At 37.9% G+C, this 21,016-nt stretch overlaps 1 protein-coding gene across 1 annotated transcript in view; it reads right to left on the bottom strand.

Annotated features, from left to right (window-relative positions):
• TIAM2 (TIAM Rac1 associated GEF 2) overlaps positions 1 to 21,016 on the bottom strand; it is a 159,076-nt gene that overhangs the window by 79,595 nt on the left and 58,465 nt on the right. Inside the window, exons 11-13 of the mRNA XM_072643752.1 lie at positions 20,441 to 20,519; positions 18,274 to 18,366; positions 17,542 to 17,802 (exon numbers count right to left, since the gene is read on the bottom strand). Coding sequence (XP_072499853.1) covers positions 17,542 to 17,802; positions 18,274 to 18,366; positions 20,441 to 20,519 — 433 coding nt within the window. The remainder of the gene's footprint in view (positions 1 to 17,541; positions 17,803 to 18,273; positions 18,367 to 20,440; positions 20,520 to 21,016) is intronic.

Below are 21,016 nucleotides of genomic sequence, written 5' to 3'. Positions count from 1 at the left end.
TTTTCTTTCTCAGTCTTTCCACAACCCCCTTCCTTATTTTCTCTGATCGATCACTTTCTGACTCCCTCCCTTCCAATTGTAGTTTCCCTGGGGGCTGGATCTCAAAGTATGTCAACCTCCTCCTACGCTGGACAATTCACCACTCTCTCCAGCTTTGATCTCTGCTCCAGTGATTTTGGCTAGAAAGATCTGGCCTTAGCAGGATGTTGGGCTCTTTTCCTCAGGTTTAGTGGAGTGCCATATACCACTCCACAAAATACCTTGTCCTGTTCTTTTTATTTTTTTGTACAGTACAGAGTGCTGCCCTGAAGGTTCTATGGCAGCTTGGCAATATTTCTGTCATTTGGATTGGGGGTCTGGGGTCAGGTATGGGATTGAGCTCTACTTTAAGCCCAAACAAGTGTACTGTCATTTAAGTTTGTACCTCCAGTCTTCCACAGAGATCTCCTGCAGCACAGAAGGCTGTAGCAGTGCTGGAGTTTATTTAGAGTTTATTTAGTTTATTTAGAGTTTGGAAAAGGGAATAGGAACCAAGGCAAAGAGTTGCAAGCTTGAGGATTGGGTTGGTTAGTACAGCTTTGTGCCTATAGCATGATGGGCAGGAGGAGGAGGAATGCTATGTGAGCTCAAGTTAGGAATTAGCTCATGAGGTGGTGTTTTTTGTTAACCTCCTCTGGGGTTCCTGGTATCCTAGGCCATGAAAATGCTGAAATTTCTTTGTCTTTGGCACATAATTTCTGTTTTGGAGAGATTTTAGAGGTCCTGATATCTAATCCTCCATCTTCTTGGTCACATGACTCAGAAGTTCATAGACTCTCAGTACCAATCAATCCCATTAACCATTCCCCATATATGGCATTTTATCTACCCCTCTCTGTGTCCTTGAAAAGGTAGTTGCGCATGTCTGGGGTCTCTGTATCTCAGAATCCCTAGCTTACTTCAAGGTTCAGCTTATGGTTCACCTTCAACATGGGGCTTAGATGCCTTCCTTCATAATATCCACGCTGTTTCCATTTGTTAATTCTCTTTCTTTCCTGAAATTAATTTGTTTGAATAACCTGGGCTGGTATATGCATGCCCATTTTGAGTAACACAGACACCTGCATCCCTTGCCACTAGGGTGGAGGTAGCCTCCTCTGACTGGGTGCCTCTGTCTTTAAAACTGACCCAATCATCTTTATTCAAATGGTCTTCTCCCCTACTCTCTTTCCCACACTCTCTCTGTGTCCAGAGGGTGAAGATCACAGTTTACCCATCGCAAAGATGCTATGAACTGACCCTTTGAGAGGAGAAAGACTCTCCTTCCCCTGTTCCCTCTGTTTTATCCCAACCTCATCCCCTCCAAGAAATAGGCCTGAAGACATTTTTTTCCCTGTTCTGTATTGTTTATCCTCAGTTTCAGGTTTTGGAATTGATCCTCAGAGGAACAGGAGTTTGAGCCATGGAGACCTTAGAGCCAAGGATGCAGGCAGTATGGTACAGCCAGCCTGCCTGGCATAGAAGCCTGGAGGAGTCAGGGTGCCTGGGACTCGAGCATCAGGAGCATTTTAGACTTGGAACTGGGACTGTGCTCTTTAAGAAGTGACCTAAACTATGAACCTAATCTCTTTCCCCTCCCCAGAAATAGGTGATGCAAAAGGGGAGAAAGATTATGGTAGCGGAGTAAGTTTTCACATTAGTGATTAGACCTTCTGAAGTAAATACTTCTTTGTAAAATCTCATCTGACTGTTAGTGGCTAATGGAACAAGGGTATAAAGGACCACCTCCTACAACTGAGGGAACATCCTCAGTAGGGGATTGTAGTTGTTGGCAGAGAGCCTAGACACCCCAAATCCTCTAGAGGATACCAGAGGATTCTTGAGGAGTAAAATGGAACACATCTGGCTTTCAGGCTGTGGGGGCTAGGGTGGTCTATGTCTCAATTTACACATATTTTTATTTATATGCGTACATGTTATAAAATATAAATTCCTATACACAACGACAACAGCAATGGAAATGGAAATAAATTTGTGCTGTAAAATTATGATGACCAAGCTTAGTTCCAAAAAAAGATATATGAGAAGGTCCCTCCCTACTGCATTTAGTGGAAGCAGGATACTACATATGGAATACTACACGTCAGACTTTTTTCTTATGTTGGTTTTGCTAGTTTTACTAAACCATTTTTCCCTTTTACTGTTGTAAGAGATGGCTTTCTGGGGTAGGGGGAAGTAGGGAAAAGAATACAGTAGGAAATGAATGTGACATAACAACAAAAGGTAGCCATAAATTTTAAACTCCTGTTTTTGTCTTTGTAAACACCATACCTACCCACAGTCCCATAAAAAAATGCTTGTCGAACTGTTTTTATTTGAATTAAGTTCCAGTTGTAATTTATAGGCAGACTATCACTAATTATATACAGAAAATTACAGAAAAACAAAGTTTGATAGTAGAGAATTTACAAAATAGCAGACATTAAACTGAATCATGTATAATAAGTAATTCATGCTATTTTAAATGTCTTTATAATAAGAAAAAGAGATTTAAGAGAACCATGAACACAGAATACCTTTTTTTCAGGGGTGTCTGAGATGGACATGAATTTCACTTTCATAGTTAAAAAAGCAGACTGTGATTCTGAGCTCACCTCTCTGCCTAAAACCACAAAGTAAAAGGAAAAGAACAGTCTAGAAGGACGACAGATGGCAGAGCAAAATTAGATGTACCCAATAGCTCATTCTCTAGGCAAATTATAGAGGTAATGAGTTTGGTCCCAAAGGAAAGAAGGGGAGGAGCCTTTTTGATTGCAGGATATAATAACCATTGCAATTAATTTTAAAAAATATACTATAATTGATATTTTTTGTTTTTATAGCCACTGTAATTCCTAACTTCACTCTTTGTGTACCTCCCAGAATTACTCCTTATAATAAAACTGTCAGGCTTATTTTGTTTTTTAAAGGGGTAGAGGGAAATTTGAGCAAAACTAATCAATATATTAAAAAGAAAATTCTGACATCATGTGTAGCGCTCCATACTTAGAGTACCCGATCTGGCAAAGAGCTCTGGGGCTTTCTGTCTTTACAGTTCTACGTATTTACATTACTATGGTCACTGTGTATATTGTTTTTCTGGTTCTGCTCACTTCACTTTGTATCAGATCATAAAAAACTTCCTATAATCTCTATACATGATAGTAATCATTTTAAACAACACAGTAATATTGTATTAAGCTCCTGTCATGCTTGGTTAGCTACTCCCCAATTGAAGGGAATCTACTTTGTTTCCAATTCTTTGCTATCACAGAAGGTTAGCAGCTAACTTTTATTTGCACTTTAGAATTTGCAAAGTCTTTCTTATCAATTATCTCATGGACCCTCACAACTACCTTGTGAGGCAAATACTACAGTTGTCATTATCACTTTTGTACAGATGCAAATGAGCCTTAGTAAAGGGACTTAGTCAAGGTGATAGAACTTACAAATGTTCAGAAGCAGAATCTGAACTCAGCTCTTTCCTAACTCCAAGCCCAGCCTTCTTTCTTCTAAAATTTGAAGCTTTTGATAAAAGATGAAAGAGAAAGGACCTGCAATTGGCACTTTCAACCACTTTTTTGTAATATTTTGCTGCACTGTTTATGCCAGCTAAGGACAGTCCAAATGTCAAGAACAGACAATTTAGTAACACATATAGACACATATGTTCCAGTCACTGCAACTTATATGGAGCCAAGCTATCACCACTGATATATGGAAAATTACAGAAAAATTTCGATAACAGAAAATTTGCAAAATAGCAGACATTAAAGATATGTGTATACATATACATGTGTGTATATATCCATCCACATATATATATGTACACACATAGATGCACAAAATTATACAGAATACAGAAAACCAACAACAATTTAGGTTCTTTAGGGACCTCAAACCACTACGAAAGAATCTATTAAAAAATAGGAAATATTAGCAGTATGGATTTAATTCATCAGAAAGAAGTGGGGAAAAAAGACTGCTAAATATCTTTCTGAAGGAAATTCTATTTTCTTGGCATAATGTGAGTTTAAATATTTGCTGTCATTCTGGAATTTGTAATCTAGAGGATAATCATTCATTTTTTGGCCCTGACAAAAAATGGACTATTGTGATTCATGAGCTGGAACACAGCCTTGAGTCATGCCCAAGAGTTTTTAGGAGGACACACACAGTCTGTAAAAGGGTAGGCTGAGAAACAAGAATGGGGACCATATGAGCTGAGCAGCAGTGGGGGAGACTGTGTCCTTAGACCTGACTAGGCCTAATAAAAGGAGTCGAAAAGAATCAGTGAACAGAAAGGTGTATAGAAGAACTGAAAAGAAAATTCAGTTGTGACTGAGACATGAGTGAGAGAGGCCAGCCATCAAGTCATTGAAAGCATATCAGAATAGAGCACTCAGTCAAAAGCTTATCTTTTAAATGACTGAGGGAAATTCCAAAGGGTCTACTTCCCTGCCACACTCCAAATTTCCTTTCCCAAGTATATCTAGAAACAGGCACTACAATAGTCTGCCTTTATTTCTTTTATTTAATTAAGCTTTTCCTGTATTCTGATTTTGCTCCAAATGTACAGAAGCCAAGGGTTAGCTGGAAATACACAACATTTAAATTAGGGCCAAGAACTAAGCCTTTCTCTTAATGGTATATATTTTCCTACCTGGGGGCTCTGAACTATAATGATTGTTTTAATAACTTTTTACCTGATTTTTACTCCATAAAATTGCGAACACAGAAACCTGAGAGTTATCTTATTAGCCATGGGTTAAAATCAAGCTAATCTTTTGTCACTGTTTATGGTGAATTAACACACAAACCCACATATACCCCAAATCCCACCCCCACATCTGCTAGGGAAGAGAGGGGAGGCCTGAGAGGAATTCAGCTTTTCCGCTTTCTGGAAGGGAAGATGGAGCAGAAAGGATTGCCTAGTAGCCAGTCAATTTTACCCTCTACAGGGAAACCCACCTGTGTGGCACTAGACAAACATTATGAGAAGCAGGAATTCTACTAGAGGCAGGTTTTTCGTTCAGGTACATGTGGGACTAGCTGGCCTCTGCGGTCCTCACCAACTCTGCTAGGCTGTGATTCTGAGAGCATATGGTGGAAGCTGTCAATAGGAAAAGTGCTTAAGAAAAAAATATCTAAAATATAGTGATCTTTGCAAAAGCAGGGTGAGTCAAGCCGCAGATCCTATTCCTGGCTCTGCTGCTGACTAAGTGACCTTCTCTGAGTGACTTGTCACTTAATGGTTCCATACCTCAGTTTACCCTGCTGTGAAACTAAAATGATAATAATACATCTCTGCTTCGGCAGGGTGATGTAAGGATTAATTAATGTTTTTAAAGCACCCTATGATCTTTAGATTGCAGACAACCTACCATTATTAAGAAGTCTTAACCCACACCTGCTACACAGTAGGAAAGTTCTGAGCTTACTAAGAGACAGTATGGTTTTTCCCCCCATTTTAGAAAAGTTTTAACTTCATCTTTAGCTCCAAAGTAAACTGAAACCTCATCACCTCATGTTACTTTTTCCATGTTAGAAAGAATAGAAAGTTCACACATCATTTCTGGAAGACAGTTATTACTGACTTTTTGTTCTCCCCACCCCTATCATATCCATCAATAATAATGCCTTACATTTACATAGGACTTCTTATGTGCAAGCGCTTTACAATTACTATCTCATTTGATCCTCGTGACACCCTCTAGGAAGGAGGTGCTATTATTGCCTCCATTTTTCAGATGAGGAAACTGAGGCACACAGAAGTTAAGTGACATGCCCAGGGTCACACAGCTAGTAAATTCCTGAGGCTGGATTTGAGTTTAGGTCTTCATGACTCTAAGCCTGGTGCCCTATGCACTGTGCCACCTAGCTACCTGAGAAAGTATAAAGCATTTTAAAGCATCTACTATATGCCAGGTACTGTGCTAAGATTCGAGACAAAAATGGAAGAAAGAGCTTCTCTCCTGAAGGAGCTATGTGCATTCTATTACCAGGCCTTGCTGCTTCGACCTCTGCAGTAGCTCCTGTATCTTTCCCTTCCTCTATTTTCCTGCTGCCATCACTTTATAAGCCTTCATTACAATCCATATCAGCTATCATGATAGACCTAACAGGTCTTCAAGGTTGCAGTCTTTCTCCTCCAGCATACACACTCTTCTACCGCTTCTGTGCTAATCCCTACACATACATTTGTTCCTATTTGCCAGAGTCTCAAGGTCCCCTACAAATTGGCAGTGCTCTCTCTTTTGAGTCTTATCACGTACTTTTCTCCTCCATGAGTTCTATGCTCCAGAGCCTGATCTTGACTCCATATCTTTGCTTGCCCTGCACCATATGACTGAAACACCCTACCTTTCCCCTCCCCACCTAGTGAATTCCTATCTATCTTTTAAAGCCCACCTCTAGTGCAATGTTCTGCAGGAAGCCCTTTCCGATCTGTCTAGTTGATAATGACTTAGTGTCCTTGCTACATAAAGCACTCATCTTTATATCTAATATACTCACCATATTCCACTACTCAAAGGATGTGTCATCTTCTCAATGTAGATAATCCCTTCACTACTCTATGACCAAGTAGGTTTTTATGAGATACTGGGGCTGAGCCCTCAGGTCAACTTATCGAAACATAAGTTAAACTATTCCTCAGACAACTAACAGAATCCATCACTAGGCCCATATTCAAAACCCTTTCAGTTTGGCAGGACTTGCTAGAGCCTGGGTTCAGCCAGCAAGGTCACCCACACCAGGATATGGCATCAGGGTAGGACTCTGGTGGAAAGTACGTTATACAATATCATATATTGCTGAACATTATGGACATCCCTATTTATAAGGTCCACTAAGGACAGAAAAAGTGATTGTGTGGAAAGGATTTCTGCTTATAATATAGGTTTGCACTTCTGAGGAATCTTCCAACATGGGGTCTATTTCTAAAACTCTAAATCCCTCTGAAATGACTAGCTGTGAAAAGCCAAAGGTCAAAGGAAAATAGAAAGGAAGCCATAACAAGACAATTTACAAACCTGTGCTGATCATATGTAGAAATGGGGGCAAAAGGTGCATTATTCAAGAATACTTTGGCTGTCTTCGTTCTAATTCATGACATATAAAGCTTTATTGTCATTCTAATTCATGACACATAAAACTTTATCACCTTCACCACTGTACTGGGAAATGACAGGTACATTTTCTTCACTTATCTTTCTTGAATTCTCTACTTTCCAAAGGTATCTTATTAGGTTAAAAAAAATTCAACAATCCATGATATTAATCTTTCACGTTATTAAATTTCCTTTATGAAATATGAACAAAATATATCACTTCATCTTTCTGGCTCTCTGTCACTAGTAAAATGAGGAAGTCGAACTCAGTGATCTCTATGGTCCCTTCCTTCTCTAACATTCTAGGATTTCTTAAATACTAGTTACAGATTTTAAACATCAAAGGCTTTCTGCCTAAGACAATGGTTTCCTAGCCAGTTCTGTGGGGCTGGTTACAGGTTCCAAAGTAGACACAACAGATGGATGACAAAGAAGAACCTTGTTTCACTTTGGAAAACTATGTTTTTATGTTACAGTTCTAAATTAAGATTAAATGCTGGCATTCCCTTTCTCATTTCAAAAAGAGAAAACAGTTCAGTTATTCAATTCTGATCATGCAACTACCCTACTCCAGTAATACAAACTCGAGCAACTCTCTATTATCTCTAGGATAAAATGTTAAACTACTTTGCTTGGTATGTAAAGCCCCTTACAACCTGCCCCTCCCCGAATCTTCCCTGAGGGCTTACTGAACACTACACTTCCCTCTATGCCCAACGACCCAAGTGGCCGTCTTGCTCGATCTCCTTGGTGGTACTCCACTTTCTGCCTATGAAGGCAGAAGCCTTCACACTGACTGTCCACCATGACTTTTGTCTAAAAATCCTTAGCTTCCTTTGAAACTAAACTCAAAAGCCACTTTCTACACAATGCACTTACTGATACCCCAGCTACTGGTGCCTTCCCCTTAAAATCACTTGCCATTTATTTTGTGCACGTACACATGTATGGTCTTCCTCAGTTATACTGCAAGTTTCTTGAAGGCAGGGGCAGCTTACATGTTGTGCTTACATCCTCACTGCCTGCCACAGTGCCTTGGCACAATATTGATGGTCTGTTTCTTACTCATCTTCACGACAGAGAAACTTTAGCCTGAAGGCTTCTTATGACCTCCCTGAGTTATGTTTGTATCTCCCCTAAACAAAGGTTAACTGGGATTCAATTTAATAACAATGCTCAGAATTCTTTAGTCTTATTTCTTCATAGGAATTCCTCGGAGGATTCCTGCCCTAATGAAGATAGGATCTCCACCTCCACCCCAGTAAAACCTAACCTTGTATATAGTAAGCATTTGATAAATGCTTATTGATTGATTAAAGCAGAACTAGAGGAAGGCTGAGTAGACAATGACCTAGGAAAAAACTACAAGGTGGGGAGCAACACACATCCAGTAACAGGTTTAATATTAAGTTTTATAAATGTGCATATTTTTAAAGCCAGAAAATGCTGCACACCATACCTTGAAAGCACTTATTTTATAATAAATCAAGCACATGGGCAGCTAGGTAGCGTAGTGAATAAAGAATCAACCCTAGAGTCAGGAGGACCTGAGTTCAAATGAGGCCTCAGACACGTGACACTTACTATCTGTGTGACCTTGGGCAAGTCACTTAACTCCAATTGTCTTACCTTCCCTCCCTCCAAAAATAAGTAAACAAATAAATAAATCAGTTACAAGGTCCATAATAAAACCCAAACTGTCTAGTGGATAAGCTCATTTCTCTGAGTGCAACTGTTTGCGTGGTGGGTGAAAGGCATAGTACAAAGGCTTAGTCCTAGAGCGAAAGGTCATTTACAGCAGTAGGATGCTGTGAACAGTTAGATACAGCCACTCTGTGCATTTGGTCACCCAAATATTTCCCTTGTTACAATGGAGGATTATTTTTTTTGAGGGAGATGTATGGTATAAAGAACAAAAGGCATCAACAAACATTTTTCGTGGAAAAAAGTATAGAAATACAACTGTTCTTTGCAGCAGTTTAAGGAAAGTCCATCACAAAATTAACAAAACATGATAAATCCTTGAGAATATTAAAGTAGATAAAAGACAGATTGCAAGTATATTCTCTTTTTACCAAATAAGAATAGTATTAGATTTACCTATAAGTTTTCATGTTATTCAAGATGCTTTTAAGATTAAAAACAAAATAAGAGAGTGACTAATGCCCTTAACATGTTAGCTAATATATGCATTTTTACCAGGGAGATACAGAAGAACTAAAATCTTCAAGACTCAAAGGGATGAAATTATTAAATGTGGAGTAAATCCAAGTGGGCCTTAAAGACTGTATTTCAAAAGTGAGCCTTGCCTGCCATGCCCTCAAATAACACCATTAAGACCATCCCAATTAATTTAATCTTCATTCTGAATAGCAACTAAATATAAAGTTTACCAAAGTGATACATTGCTTTTTTTTTTTGTTTCTACATTCCTTTATTTGGTATTCCAGAACCTGTAAACAACCCCAGAACAGACTGAATAACCCATTATCTGAGAGAAAAGAAAGCCGTGGCAACTTGATTGTAGGGCACATTGCTATAATGGGAAGGACACTGTTTTGTGAATCAGGAATGAGCTCTGCATCCTGACTGTGCCATTGATTAGCCATCTGACACTAAGCAAGTTATTTAAATGTTCTAAGGGTCAGTTACTTCACATGAAAACAGGAATGGTTCTCACCATGCTCCCTTTATAGTCTCATGAGGATGAACAGAGTTTATGTGAGATTATAGATTTATAGTTGGAAATGAGATCACCTAGCTAAAATTCCTCATCTTATAGATAAGGAAATTGAGGCCCAGAAGTCAGGGCACTTACCTAAGATCACACTGAAAAATAAGAGGATCTGAAGGCAGCATTTTCCATTATACCATGCTGCTTCACGGGCAGCTATGTGATACAGTAGATAAAACACCAGACCTGTAGTCAGGAAAATCCAAGTTCAAATCCATCTTCAGATACATCCTAGCTGTGTGACCCTAGGCAAGTCACTTAACTCTACTTGCCTCACTTTCCTCATATGTAAAATGAGCTAGAGAAGGAAATGGAAAATCACTCCAGTATTTTTGCCAAGAAGATCCCAAATGGAATCACGAAGAGTCAGATACAATTGAAGTTACGGAACCACAGAAGCACACTGCTTGCCAGTATGAAAATACTTTGAAATAAGTCAAGTACTATGTAAAATGTAAAGAATTATCATCCTCATCATCATCACAATTTAAACTACATAACAACAACTTTCCTATACAAATCTCTGATTTTGAAAAAAAAATTAGAATTTTCTTTCTATTCTTCTTTAAGGAGTCATGAGCCCTCCCACCACTATGTTAAAAATGACTTGTGCTCTGAAAACTATTGGGGTACAGTTATAAGGACATAAAGAAAAGAACTGTTTAAAAAAAACAACAACACTTCCCAATTAGATTTGGTAAAAAAAAAAATAATTAACATACCAAACATCTTGGAGCACTGATATGTTTTTTGCATCTGGTTAGAGAATGTAGAATGTCAGCCAGGCAAATAGGATGACGGTAAATTTGTACATGGTCCATTTTCCTACCTAAATGCTCTTAGTCATTTCACACTCTTCCATGGGAGACAAAATGTCCTCTCTCTCTTTTATAAACAGGAAATAAGTAGGCATGCCACATCAGAACCAGCTCCACAATTTTTTATCTTCGTGAAAACTTGTAGAAAGCTGGCATGCAATTCCAAGAGCAAATAATTCCAAAGAACAAATTTGCACTTAAGTGAGTTCTCATAGCTTGGAGACTTTCTATTTCTCAATCAGTATTACAAAAAGAAAGAGGTACATATGGAAAAGATGGTTTGTGGAAGGAGACAGACACATACTTCTGAGTCTTTAATAACCTTCTCATTAAGTATAGTTAGGCCTGGATTCTACTGACTGAGCTGGGAATGGAGCACCCAGGGCAGGAACTAGATTGTTGTATTACATTTTGTTTTTGCCTCATGTATAGCCCCCTACTAAGTTTACTTTCATATTTCAAAAGATAATAGGAATGCCATTTTTATATGGTGAGTAAAGCTACCGTCAATTCTGTGTTTATGTAATGACTACTATTCTGGATAATTCATCCCAATGAGAACATGTAAAAACTGTCGGAATTTTTCAGAAAAGGACATATTTTAGAAAAAGACTTTCAAATATAAATCACAAAGGTAATATTAACAGAAACTCCACATAGGTTTGGCACATCTAAGCCACTCCGTGGTGGTTCTGTTGGCTTAACGTAATACTGGCCTCTTTGGAGAAAGTCACTGCTAAAATTCATTCTAGGCTTTAAAAAAAATTCTCACACACATTTCTTATTAAGTCAAATACAGCATATGAACATTTCTTCAGTTTTCACAGTGGATAAATAAAACCAGATTTCAGCAACTTAACAGCAAGAATCAAATGGCCATAGTTACCTAGAAACAAAACTTGCAGAAATTGTTTGTAGAAAGTCATTTACATATATCTGTAACATAACTCTCTAATATACAAAAGTTAAATCTAATTAAAGAGACATTCATTAAAGGCCTAAGATATTTAGGATATTGTGCTAAATCCTGGGATATAAACATGAAAAAGTCACTGGTCTTAAGAAGCTGGAGGAGGAAATGGAAAATCACTCTAGTATCTCTGGCCCCAAAATGGGATCACAAAGAGTCAGACACAACTAAACAACAACACACAGAAGGCATAATCTCTTGTGTTATCAATGCAAATTTGTTAAAAGAGAGGAAAGATCTACCCCCAAAAGTCAAAACAGTGTTCCCCCTCTCCTAGAGAAGGTATGGGAGGTATAAGATAGATGAATTCTGTTAAGTTTCACACACACACACACACACACACACATACACACACACACACACACACACACACACACACACAGTCAAATTCCAAATGTAGGTTGATTGTTAGTCATTCCCCCAAGTATCAAGTGTGCCTGGCTCATCTGCAACACCTAAAACTTACAGTGACGCTTCTGTGTCTGAAAAGGAGCATTTCAGGTAAATTAGAGCCCACACAAGTTTTATGTAATAATGAAGTGGGCTGCATGAAGGTGGTGGTGGTCAACCTGAAAAGGTCAATCAGGTGGAAAAAGCAACAAGCTACTATTATAAAAGAGCACAAAGAATTAATGTAAAGTAGGGAAAATGTTTCCACCACCATGCACCAAAATTGGCCTCACCACTTGCAAACAAATAAATGCAAATAAGCCATATATAAGATAAATTGAAAATAACTAACAAAAGAAAGGCACTAGGAATTATGAAGTTCCTTCAGAAGACGGAATTTTAGTTAGGACTTAGAGGAAGTCCAGGAAGTGACTAGGCAGCAATAAGGGAAGAGAGCATTCCAGGAACTGGGGACAGCCAGAGAAAATGCCAGAACTCAGAGACAGAGTGTTTGTTCACGGGAGAGCCACTGGGTCAGAGTAATGGCAGGGAGTTAAGTTTAAGAAGACTGGAGAGGTAGGAGGGAGCTAAGTAATGAAGGACTTTGAGAAAATGATAGCGTCCATGGAGAGAAGAGGGCATATACTAGAGATGGTGCAAAGGTTAAATTGTCAGGCACTGGCAACAACAGATTAGAAATGGGGGATAAGGGATAGTGAGAAATCCAGGATGACCTCGTTTGTGAAGCTGAGGAACTCAGAAGATGGTGCTCCCCTCCACAATAACAAGGAAATTTGGAAAGAGGAGGGTTTGGGGGAAAGATAATGAGTTCCATTTTGAGCATGTTGTGCTTAAGATGTCTACTGGTCACCCAGTTCAAGATATCTGAAAGGCAGTTAGAGATGAGAGAAAAGAGCAGCAGAGAGGTTGGGACAGGATAGGTAGCAGATTTGAGAATCATCAGCATAGAGATGGGACTTGATGAGATCATCAAGTGAAGTTCCATAGAGGGAGAGGAGAGGAGGGACCAGGACAAAGTCCTGTGTACAACACCCACAATCAGAGGATATGATATGGATGAAGATCTCCCAAAAGAGACTGAGAAGTGCTTAGATGGGAAGGAGAAGAAATAAAAGAGAATGATGTCTCACATATCAAGAAGAAAGTGATCGACAGTATGCAGAGAGGTTAAGGATATTGAAGATTAAGGAAAGGCCACTGAAATCTTTGGTTATGTTGGAGAGAACAGTTTTGGTGGAATGATGAGGTAAGAAGCCAGATTATAGGGGGTTAAGGAAAGATTGGGAGGAAAGTGGAGGCATCTATTGCATATGGCCATGTCGTTTCCAAGAGTTTAGCCACAAAGGGCAGAAAAGATATAGGAAGACAGTTAGTGGGGACGGAAGGACGAAGGAAGAGTTTTTTTCAGAATGAGGGAGACCGAGCATGTTTGCAGACAATGGGAATGATTCAGTAGAGAAGGAGAGACTGAAAGTACATGACAAAGTGGAAGTGACAGAGGGGGCAGTCTGTTAGAGGAGATATGATGGATGAGATCATTTAGGCAGGCACAGAGGTTAACCTTGGTAAGGGAGTAGTAATGACCCTGCATCATATGAAACAAGAGCGAAGGAGGAGATATGGAGGCAAAAGGCATCTGAGTGATACGAGATGAGGAGGAGACAAGAGGGAGTTTATGGTGAATGGCCTCTAACTTTTTCTGAAAAACATGAGGCAAGGTTCTCAGCTCCATGGAGCAGAAAGGTTAATCCAAGAGCTGCCCTCCAGCTACATAGATATTCTGATTTCTCCAAAAGCCCTTGGTTAGCTAAAAGCCCCAAGAGGAGCTCAATAAATAAATATTTCATGATTGATTGGCCTTGGCCATCAGGTGAAATGTGCTCCAAATAACTAATTCCTGCCACTTTCTCCTTTACTATGCACTGTTCACTGAGTTTCTACTTAGAAATTGGTCTTTCGTGTGTTACTATATGAACTACCTTGTAGAAAGTCAGCCGCTTCATTTTTATTAGCAGGCAAAGGTCTGACTTTTACAGGAGCCAAAGCAGTCATTTTTTTCCTTCTCTTCATACATCAGGCTGCCTTCTGGCAAGACTGAGGCAAAATAAAATTGGGGAAAGAAGGAGTCATACTTGCTAAGTATATTTTGAGTAGTATGTGCAAAAGGGCTCTTCCACTCTATTTAAACAATTTTTTTCTATAGACCTTATTTTACTTGGCAAGATAGGAAACTAATGTTATTTAATTCACTACAAAAGTCAAAATAATTAAACTAAAAATAATGAGATTGTTAATGCACCTTAATATATACTTGTAACGCAAGGAAAGTTATTTTATTTTGATGTAAACAAGAAAATCTTCACCTTCTAATCATCCTTCTATTTCGCTCTTACTTTTCTCCCTCTTACAAAATAATACTGAAATTTCTCCTTATAAATATTTACCTTGGTTCACATTCTCAGAAAAGTCAGAATTTCCATATTTACACAAAATCTGAGCAAATGGCTCCCCCCCCCCCAAAAAAAAGCATATAATGAAATAACAGAAGATTGAGAAGTTCGAGCAAGTGTGGTGACAGAAAGGGGCTAGTTAAACACCAAAGGTCACCACAGGGCATTTGCTAGAATTTGTTTGAAGAAGACGATTCATTCTTCCAGCAATCTTCTCATCTTTTCTTTCCTTTTTTCATAAATGGGAATGGAGAATGGAGAAAATAAATCATTTTACCACTGGTTGTTGGAAAGGAGGTAAAAAGGCATTGGAAAGGAAATGAGCAATATAGTTTTTAACACTTATTACATAGACTAGTTGGAAAAAAGGTACTCTTTTTGATTTAAAGACATACCTAAATTCTAGACTTGTATAGGACAAGGGACCACAGCAGAGAATTTCACTGATGTGGGGAACTCCTGAACGAGAAAAATCTCATTAGGTTTGCAATGAAGGTTAGCATCTTCTCTGAAATTTATAACCTTTGATGAGAGGTCTTTAACCTTTTTTATGTCTCATGAACCCCTTTGGCAGTCTGCTGAAACCTCTGGATGCCTCAGAATAATGGATTTAAAATGCACAACATAAAATACATAGCATTACCAAGGAAACCAGTTACACAGAAATGAACTGATAAAAAACATTTTAAAAGCCAACCAATGAACAGACCCATGGCTGGATCCCCTACCTTACGGAGTTACAGAACACTGAAAGGTTGAGTGATCTGCCCATAGCCAGTATTTATCAGAGGTGGGACTTGAACCCAGAGTTTCCTGCTTCTAAGGTCAACTCTCTTTCCATTATATGCTACTGTATTTCAGGTAGATATATACAATCTCAACGTAAACCACACGAGATTTAATTTACTTGACACTTAACAAGAGCTATCTATTTTCTATTGGCCATGAGCAACACGGAGACAACAACTAGTCATGTTTACATAGAGCTTTCACAGGAACTATGTAAAGTCATAAATATAAGTACAATTATTCCCATTTTACAGATGAAAAATCTGAAACTCAAAGAGATATTCTGCCTGTGGTCATACAGCCAGGAAATGTCAAAGCTGGAATAAAGAATATTGTATTCTTATCATCAGAAGCTCACAGCCGATTAGAGGACATAAAGCAAATACATACATAACTAGAGTGTAAGATGAAAATATGTGATGAGAAGAGAGGTCTAAACAGAGTGTTATAAAAGCTCAAGAGGGGGAGAAAAGACAATTGGGTGGGGGGTAGGGATATTTATTCAAAATCCAAATTTCCAGTTTTATGAACTTGAATAAAATGGTCTGTGGATCAAAATGATGCAGAAGTGTTACAACAAAATACAGCAACTAGATTTATCTTTAGAAATCCCAAGTTGTCTTTGCCATTTCAAGTCAATTAAAGCAATTCATTGATGAAATACTTAAAACTCTCTCACAGTAAGGCAAATTTTTATAAATAGTAAACCATAAAAACTTTGTTTTTTTTTTTAAACCTGAAAGGAAAGTTTGCTGAGCTTTTTTCCTCAGCAGCAAGAGCATTATAGACTTTGTAGTGGTTTCTCATTATGAAAGACTATATAGAGATTTAAAACAGGTTGAAAATGTATCCCTCAAGAATAATCAATCCAGTGAATGGACACATACGTTTATTATAGTGAGCACACCAGGTAATTCTGGCCCATAATATCAACCTGGCAAGCTGAATGATGGTCTTAATATAGCTAAGTAATTAATTAGCTTCATCATAATTTTTGCTTTATGACACTCACTTTTATATGCCAATAGTCAATTTAATGGCATTTTAAATTGGAATAAAACCCCAAGAGAGAAAGAGAAAGCACCATGTTTCTTACTGAATCACAAATCTTACAATCTGACTTTTTTTTTATTTCAGAAATGACCTAATAAACTTGGTTAGAATTAAATCAGTCTTAACAACCTTTGTGATTATTTCTTCATTTTTAGAAATCATGCCGAGATTCTTATCAGAAAACATTTACCACTGCAATTAAGAATTAAAGATTATTTTGTGTACATCTGTGATAACAACCTCTGGCAGGCCTCTCAAAGTACTTGACCAGCCTCCTCAAGAGGTCTAAAGAAGAAATGGAAGCTTGCTTAGGGCAATCTGGGTCCTCATTTTCTTGGGGGTCAAAACTGCAGTGCCAAGTATGTAGGATGATTCTCTTCACTGAAACTTCATGCTACTATTCTCAAAATTAATTTTATCTTGAAAATAGCTCACCTAATCTGTTGTACATAATCTTTCATAAAGCTACATAACTTGTGACCATTACCTACTTGTTTACAGGACATCATGAATTTGAGATTTCTGTAGATAGTTCTCATGTAAAGAGGGTAGTATTTGAATCACAATAAATATGGTTGGTGCAGTGGAGGAAGAAGTAGCCTTGATTGAAGTCAGGACGAGCCTAGGGAAGTCACTTAACCTCTTTGTTCTTTAAGCAACTCTTTTTTAAAACTACAAGTAGCAAACAGGTATCAAACTGCATTGGTAGAAGGTGTTTCCTTACCTAGAAATCCCTCTACCAATGAAATCACATGTTCGGTCTCTATCTCTATTTTTAAGAACTCAAAATATTATTGAATGTGGCTTCTGCTTTCCTGTAATTGAACAAGAAGAGGGCAAACTTACAGTAAGACACTTGGCTAAGCCTATAAAACCTTTCAGTTCTGGCTTCCTTCAATCTCTGAGCAATTCTAGTGCTAAATATTATGAGTGGCTTTCAAAGATGTTACATATTAAAGAATGCAATTTTTGTGCAAAATAATAATTTTCTATTTCCACAAAATTACCATAATTTCTGAAAGGGATGGAATTCTGCTGAAATTTACTTAGTTAGCATCTGTTTTTCTACTGATGCATGCAAAGAATGTTCTTTGAACATATTAACAATCCAAGTTTTCTAGCAAAATTAAAGGCTAAAAGAATTTCACTCAACACCAAAGAAGGAAAAGGAAACAGAAAGCCTTACCATTTGCTGTGTTCTTTTTAAGGTTATCCAGGAATTCTTCTAGAAGCTGTGATTGGTTAGGAGGTGGGAGGAGGTTTTTCTGGTCCCTGGAAAGGTCACTGTCTGACCAGGAGGTGCCCAGGGTTTGCTTTGTATCCAAAGGATTGGTTTTCAGGGTGAGCTGCACACTTCTCTCAGAAAACAATGTCTCCATCTGCCTAAGGTCAAGATCAGACACGACTTCCCCATTTATACTCAAGATCTCGTTACCCGTTCTCAGCCCTGAGAAGATAAGTGGAAATGTGGTAAGAAAAATGCATATTTCCCAGAGAAATACCATCTGACTGAAGAAAAAGTTTGCAAAACCATACTATATATATATGGACATGGCTTTGTTTCTGTCATGCGAATAAAAACAAAACATATAGGATTTTTGTCATTGACAAAATAACTGCTTTCTGTTCTTCAAAGGCAAGAATCATAATTTGAAAATGTGACTGTTTTTGAAACTACTTAACCAATGACTCCTGTGTTCATTTGATACAGAAGTCTTAGGAAGTCATCTATTCCTTCTCTCCCACTCCTAGCTATCTATGTATAAAACACTAGCCTCAATTAAACTATTGTTGACTTTCATCAAAGTCCCAGAAGTAGTTTTCTGGAAAAACTGCATGAAGAAAATTCCATGAGCAAGCTTGTTCTTCAAAGACTCCAATTAAATGAGAACAATGATGCTCTATATGTCATACGAACCTTCCCCATACGCCAGGCCATCAGGGAGAACATCACTTATAAAAATTCGGCTAAGATGCTGATGTTCATCAACTTGAGCTGTAACTGCAAACCCTAGGATAAAAATAATAAAAGAACAACTTAAAAGGTCACCCTATTGCTGAGCTTTTCTAATACGAATAAATCGAATTTACTTCTATATCTTCCCCATGAGTTAGACATCGCAGGCAGGATTCAGTTATAGCCATGATGCAAGCTCATATACTTAGACATGGAAAGCTAAGTATTTCATAGTCTAATGTTTTAGAAGTATAAGCATACCTTCATCCCAAAATCTGATCAAACACAAAGATAAACTTACACAGGTCTAAAGAAATCTCTATAAAATTAAGAAAAAGCCAAAATATATAAAAGCAATTTGAAAAAGTCTCTTAATTAATATCTCAAACAGCTTTAATCAGTGAAAATTTGCAAAGCCAGGGGAGAAAAACTTATACTGACACATAATAAAATCATTTAAATAACTTTATCTGGGTTTGTTTATCAATGAACATATCTTTAAGTACACTCTTATGGTATGCTCTAGGTGTTGTAAAAAGTTTTTTTAAAAAAAAACAAAGAAAAAGAATACATGACCCCTAACCTCAGAAAGGTTTTAATCAAACTTAATGACCAAAGGGAACACCCACTTAATGATTAGAGAATAATGCAAGAGATTATATAACCCAGTGTTAAATTGAAGGGGAGAGAACTGAAGTGTTTCAGATTCAGAAAAGGAAGAAATCAAAGATGGTGGAATAGGGGCAGCCACCCAGCTGAACTCTCTCAATATTTTCCTCCAAACAACTTTCAAATAGTCCCTCAAACCAAACTGGGAAGCAGCAGAGTCAACCAAAGGTGAGGGTAAGAAATTTTCCTAATTTAAGAAAACATAAGAGTGGAGGCTTGTCTGGAGGCTGCCCATGCAGTAAAGCAGCTTTGGGAGCCCCCAGGCCAGTGACAGTAAGAAGGTCAGACAAGAGATCAGAAAGAAATTACAGGGAACCCTTTCCTGGCAATGGGCACAGTTGGCCTTGACTGGCAACTCAATATTGCCCACACATAGTTCTGGGTCACAGTTCAAGGGTAAGAGGAGTGCTGCTGATTGGTCATAAGGGAGCAGGGGCTCTGGTTATAGTTCCAAAATAAAGAGGATTGTGAGCACTTGTGGAGGTTGGGGACCAAGGGTACTTCTGGGGTCCAGAGCACAGACCAGAAGAACAGTGATCATCCCCCTCTCCCTAGATCACACCACCTTGGAAGCACTGAAAACAGCAACACAAGAAAGCCTGAACATAGGATAACTATATAGATATGTGCAAATACATATATTTGTAAAGCTGCTATGTCCATCATACCAGTATTAAGAAACATTACATGTTCCCCAAGTTTACTTTTCAGCTTTTCCTAGGCCCTTATCACAGCTTGCTTTGTACTTTTCATAATTCTATAAACCTAAGGCTCCTTAAAACCACTATGTACTGTACGCTTTGTTATTAAAATTCCAGTGATAACAAAATCAAGCCAATAATTCTGGGGCCATTGAGCTATTTTTTACAATAAAATTTTTATAATAATAATAAAAAAAGAAATCCTGAAGCTGGGGAAAATGCCTTCCCACCCTCAGGAAAGTAGAGCTCAACTTTAATATAAAATTCAAAATCAAGAAATCGGTTGGGAAAATGAGCAAACTTACTGAAAGGAATCCAAAATGAAAAAAGAAAAGAAAGAAATCAAGTGCTTTGCAAATTTTAAGAGTATTATGTGAGCTGGACTGTGCTAGGAGAATCCTTACTTCTCCATCCTAATCACAGCATTAAGGAGCCAGAGGGTGAAAAGATTAGATAACTTGCTCACAGACATGGCATGCCAGAACAGGGTGAACGATGGAATACTACTACATACCTTTTCACACCCCTGGATCTTAACTACTAATAAAATTAGAAAAGACATTGAAAAGTAAAACCATATGGCAGTTTTTAATCAATATTTTGGTTTTAAAGTATGACAAAAAGGTTAGGATATTTGAAAACATTCACAGTGATATTTGCAGTACTTCTGTCAGCGAACAAAGATAAACAAAATATTTTTAAAATGGGGAGCAAGAAAGGACAGGAAAGATTGCAAGACTTTCTTTTACCATACTTACCAAAATCAGTAACATTCCCAGTCTTAGTAAGACGGACATGATAATCACTTAGAGGGAAGATTTCTATTTCATCATAAACCTACCAAAGGTAAAACACAGAACAAGACATTCATGAATATCCAAAACAGAGGACTTCTATAGACTCACGTAAAGGGAAAGGAGCAGAACCAGGAGAACATCATATCCAGTAACAGGAACATTGTAAGGGTGATCAACTGTGAAAGACTTAACTATTCTGAGCCAGACAGCAATCCCAAACAATTCCAAAGAACGCAAGATGAAAAACACTATCCACCTACAGAGTGAATATTCACCTACAGAACTATGAGTGCTGATTGAAGCATTTTTTCATTTTCTTTATTTTTCTTGCTTTTTTTCTGCAACATGACTAATGCAAATATGTCATGTGTCTCTCCACATGTATAATGGGTATCATATTTCTTGCCTTGTCAATGGGTAGGAGAGTGGCTGGAGGGAAGGGGAAAATTTGGAAACTCAAAATAAAAAAATATTAAAAAAAATAAAGATTGTACAATAAAAAAATCAACATTTGCAATACAGGAGACTTTGCGTTAC

Source organism: Notamacropus eugenii, chromosome 2 (genome assembly GCF_028372415.1).
Source record: "Notamacropus eugenii isolate mMacEug1 chromosome 2, mMacEug1.pri_v2, whole genome shotgun sequence".
Taxonomy (NCBI): Eukaryota; Metazoa; Chordata; class Mammalia; order Diprotodontia; family Macropodidae; genus Notamacropus; species Notamacropus eugenii.
The sequence above is the reverse complement of the archived record's forward strand: the minus strand, read 5'-3'. Positions and strand labels throughout refer to the sequence as shown.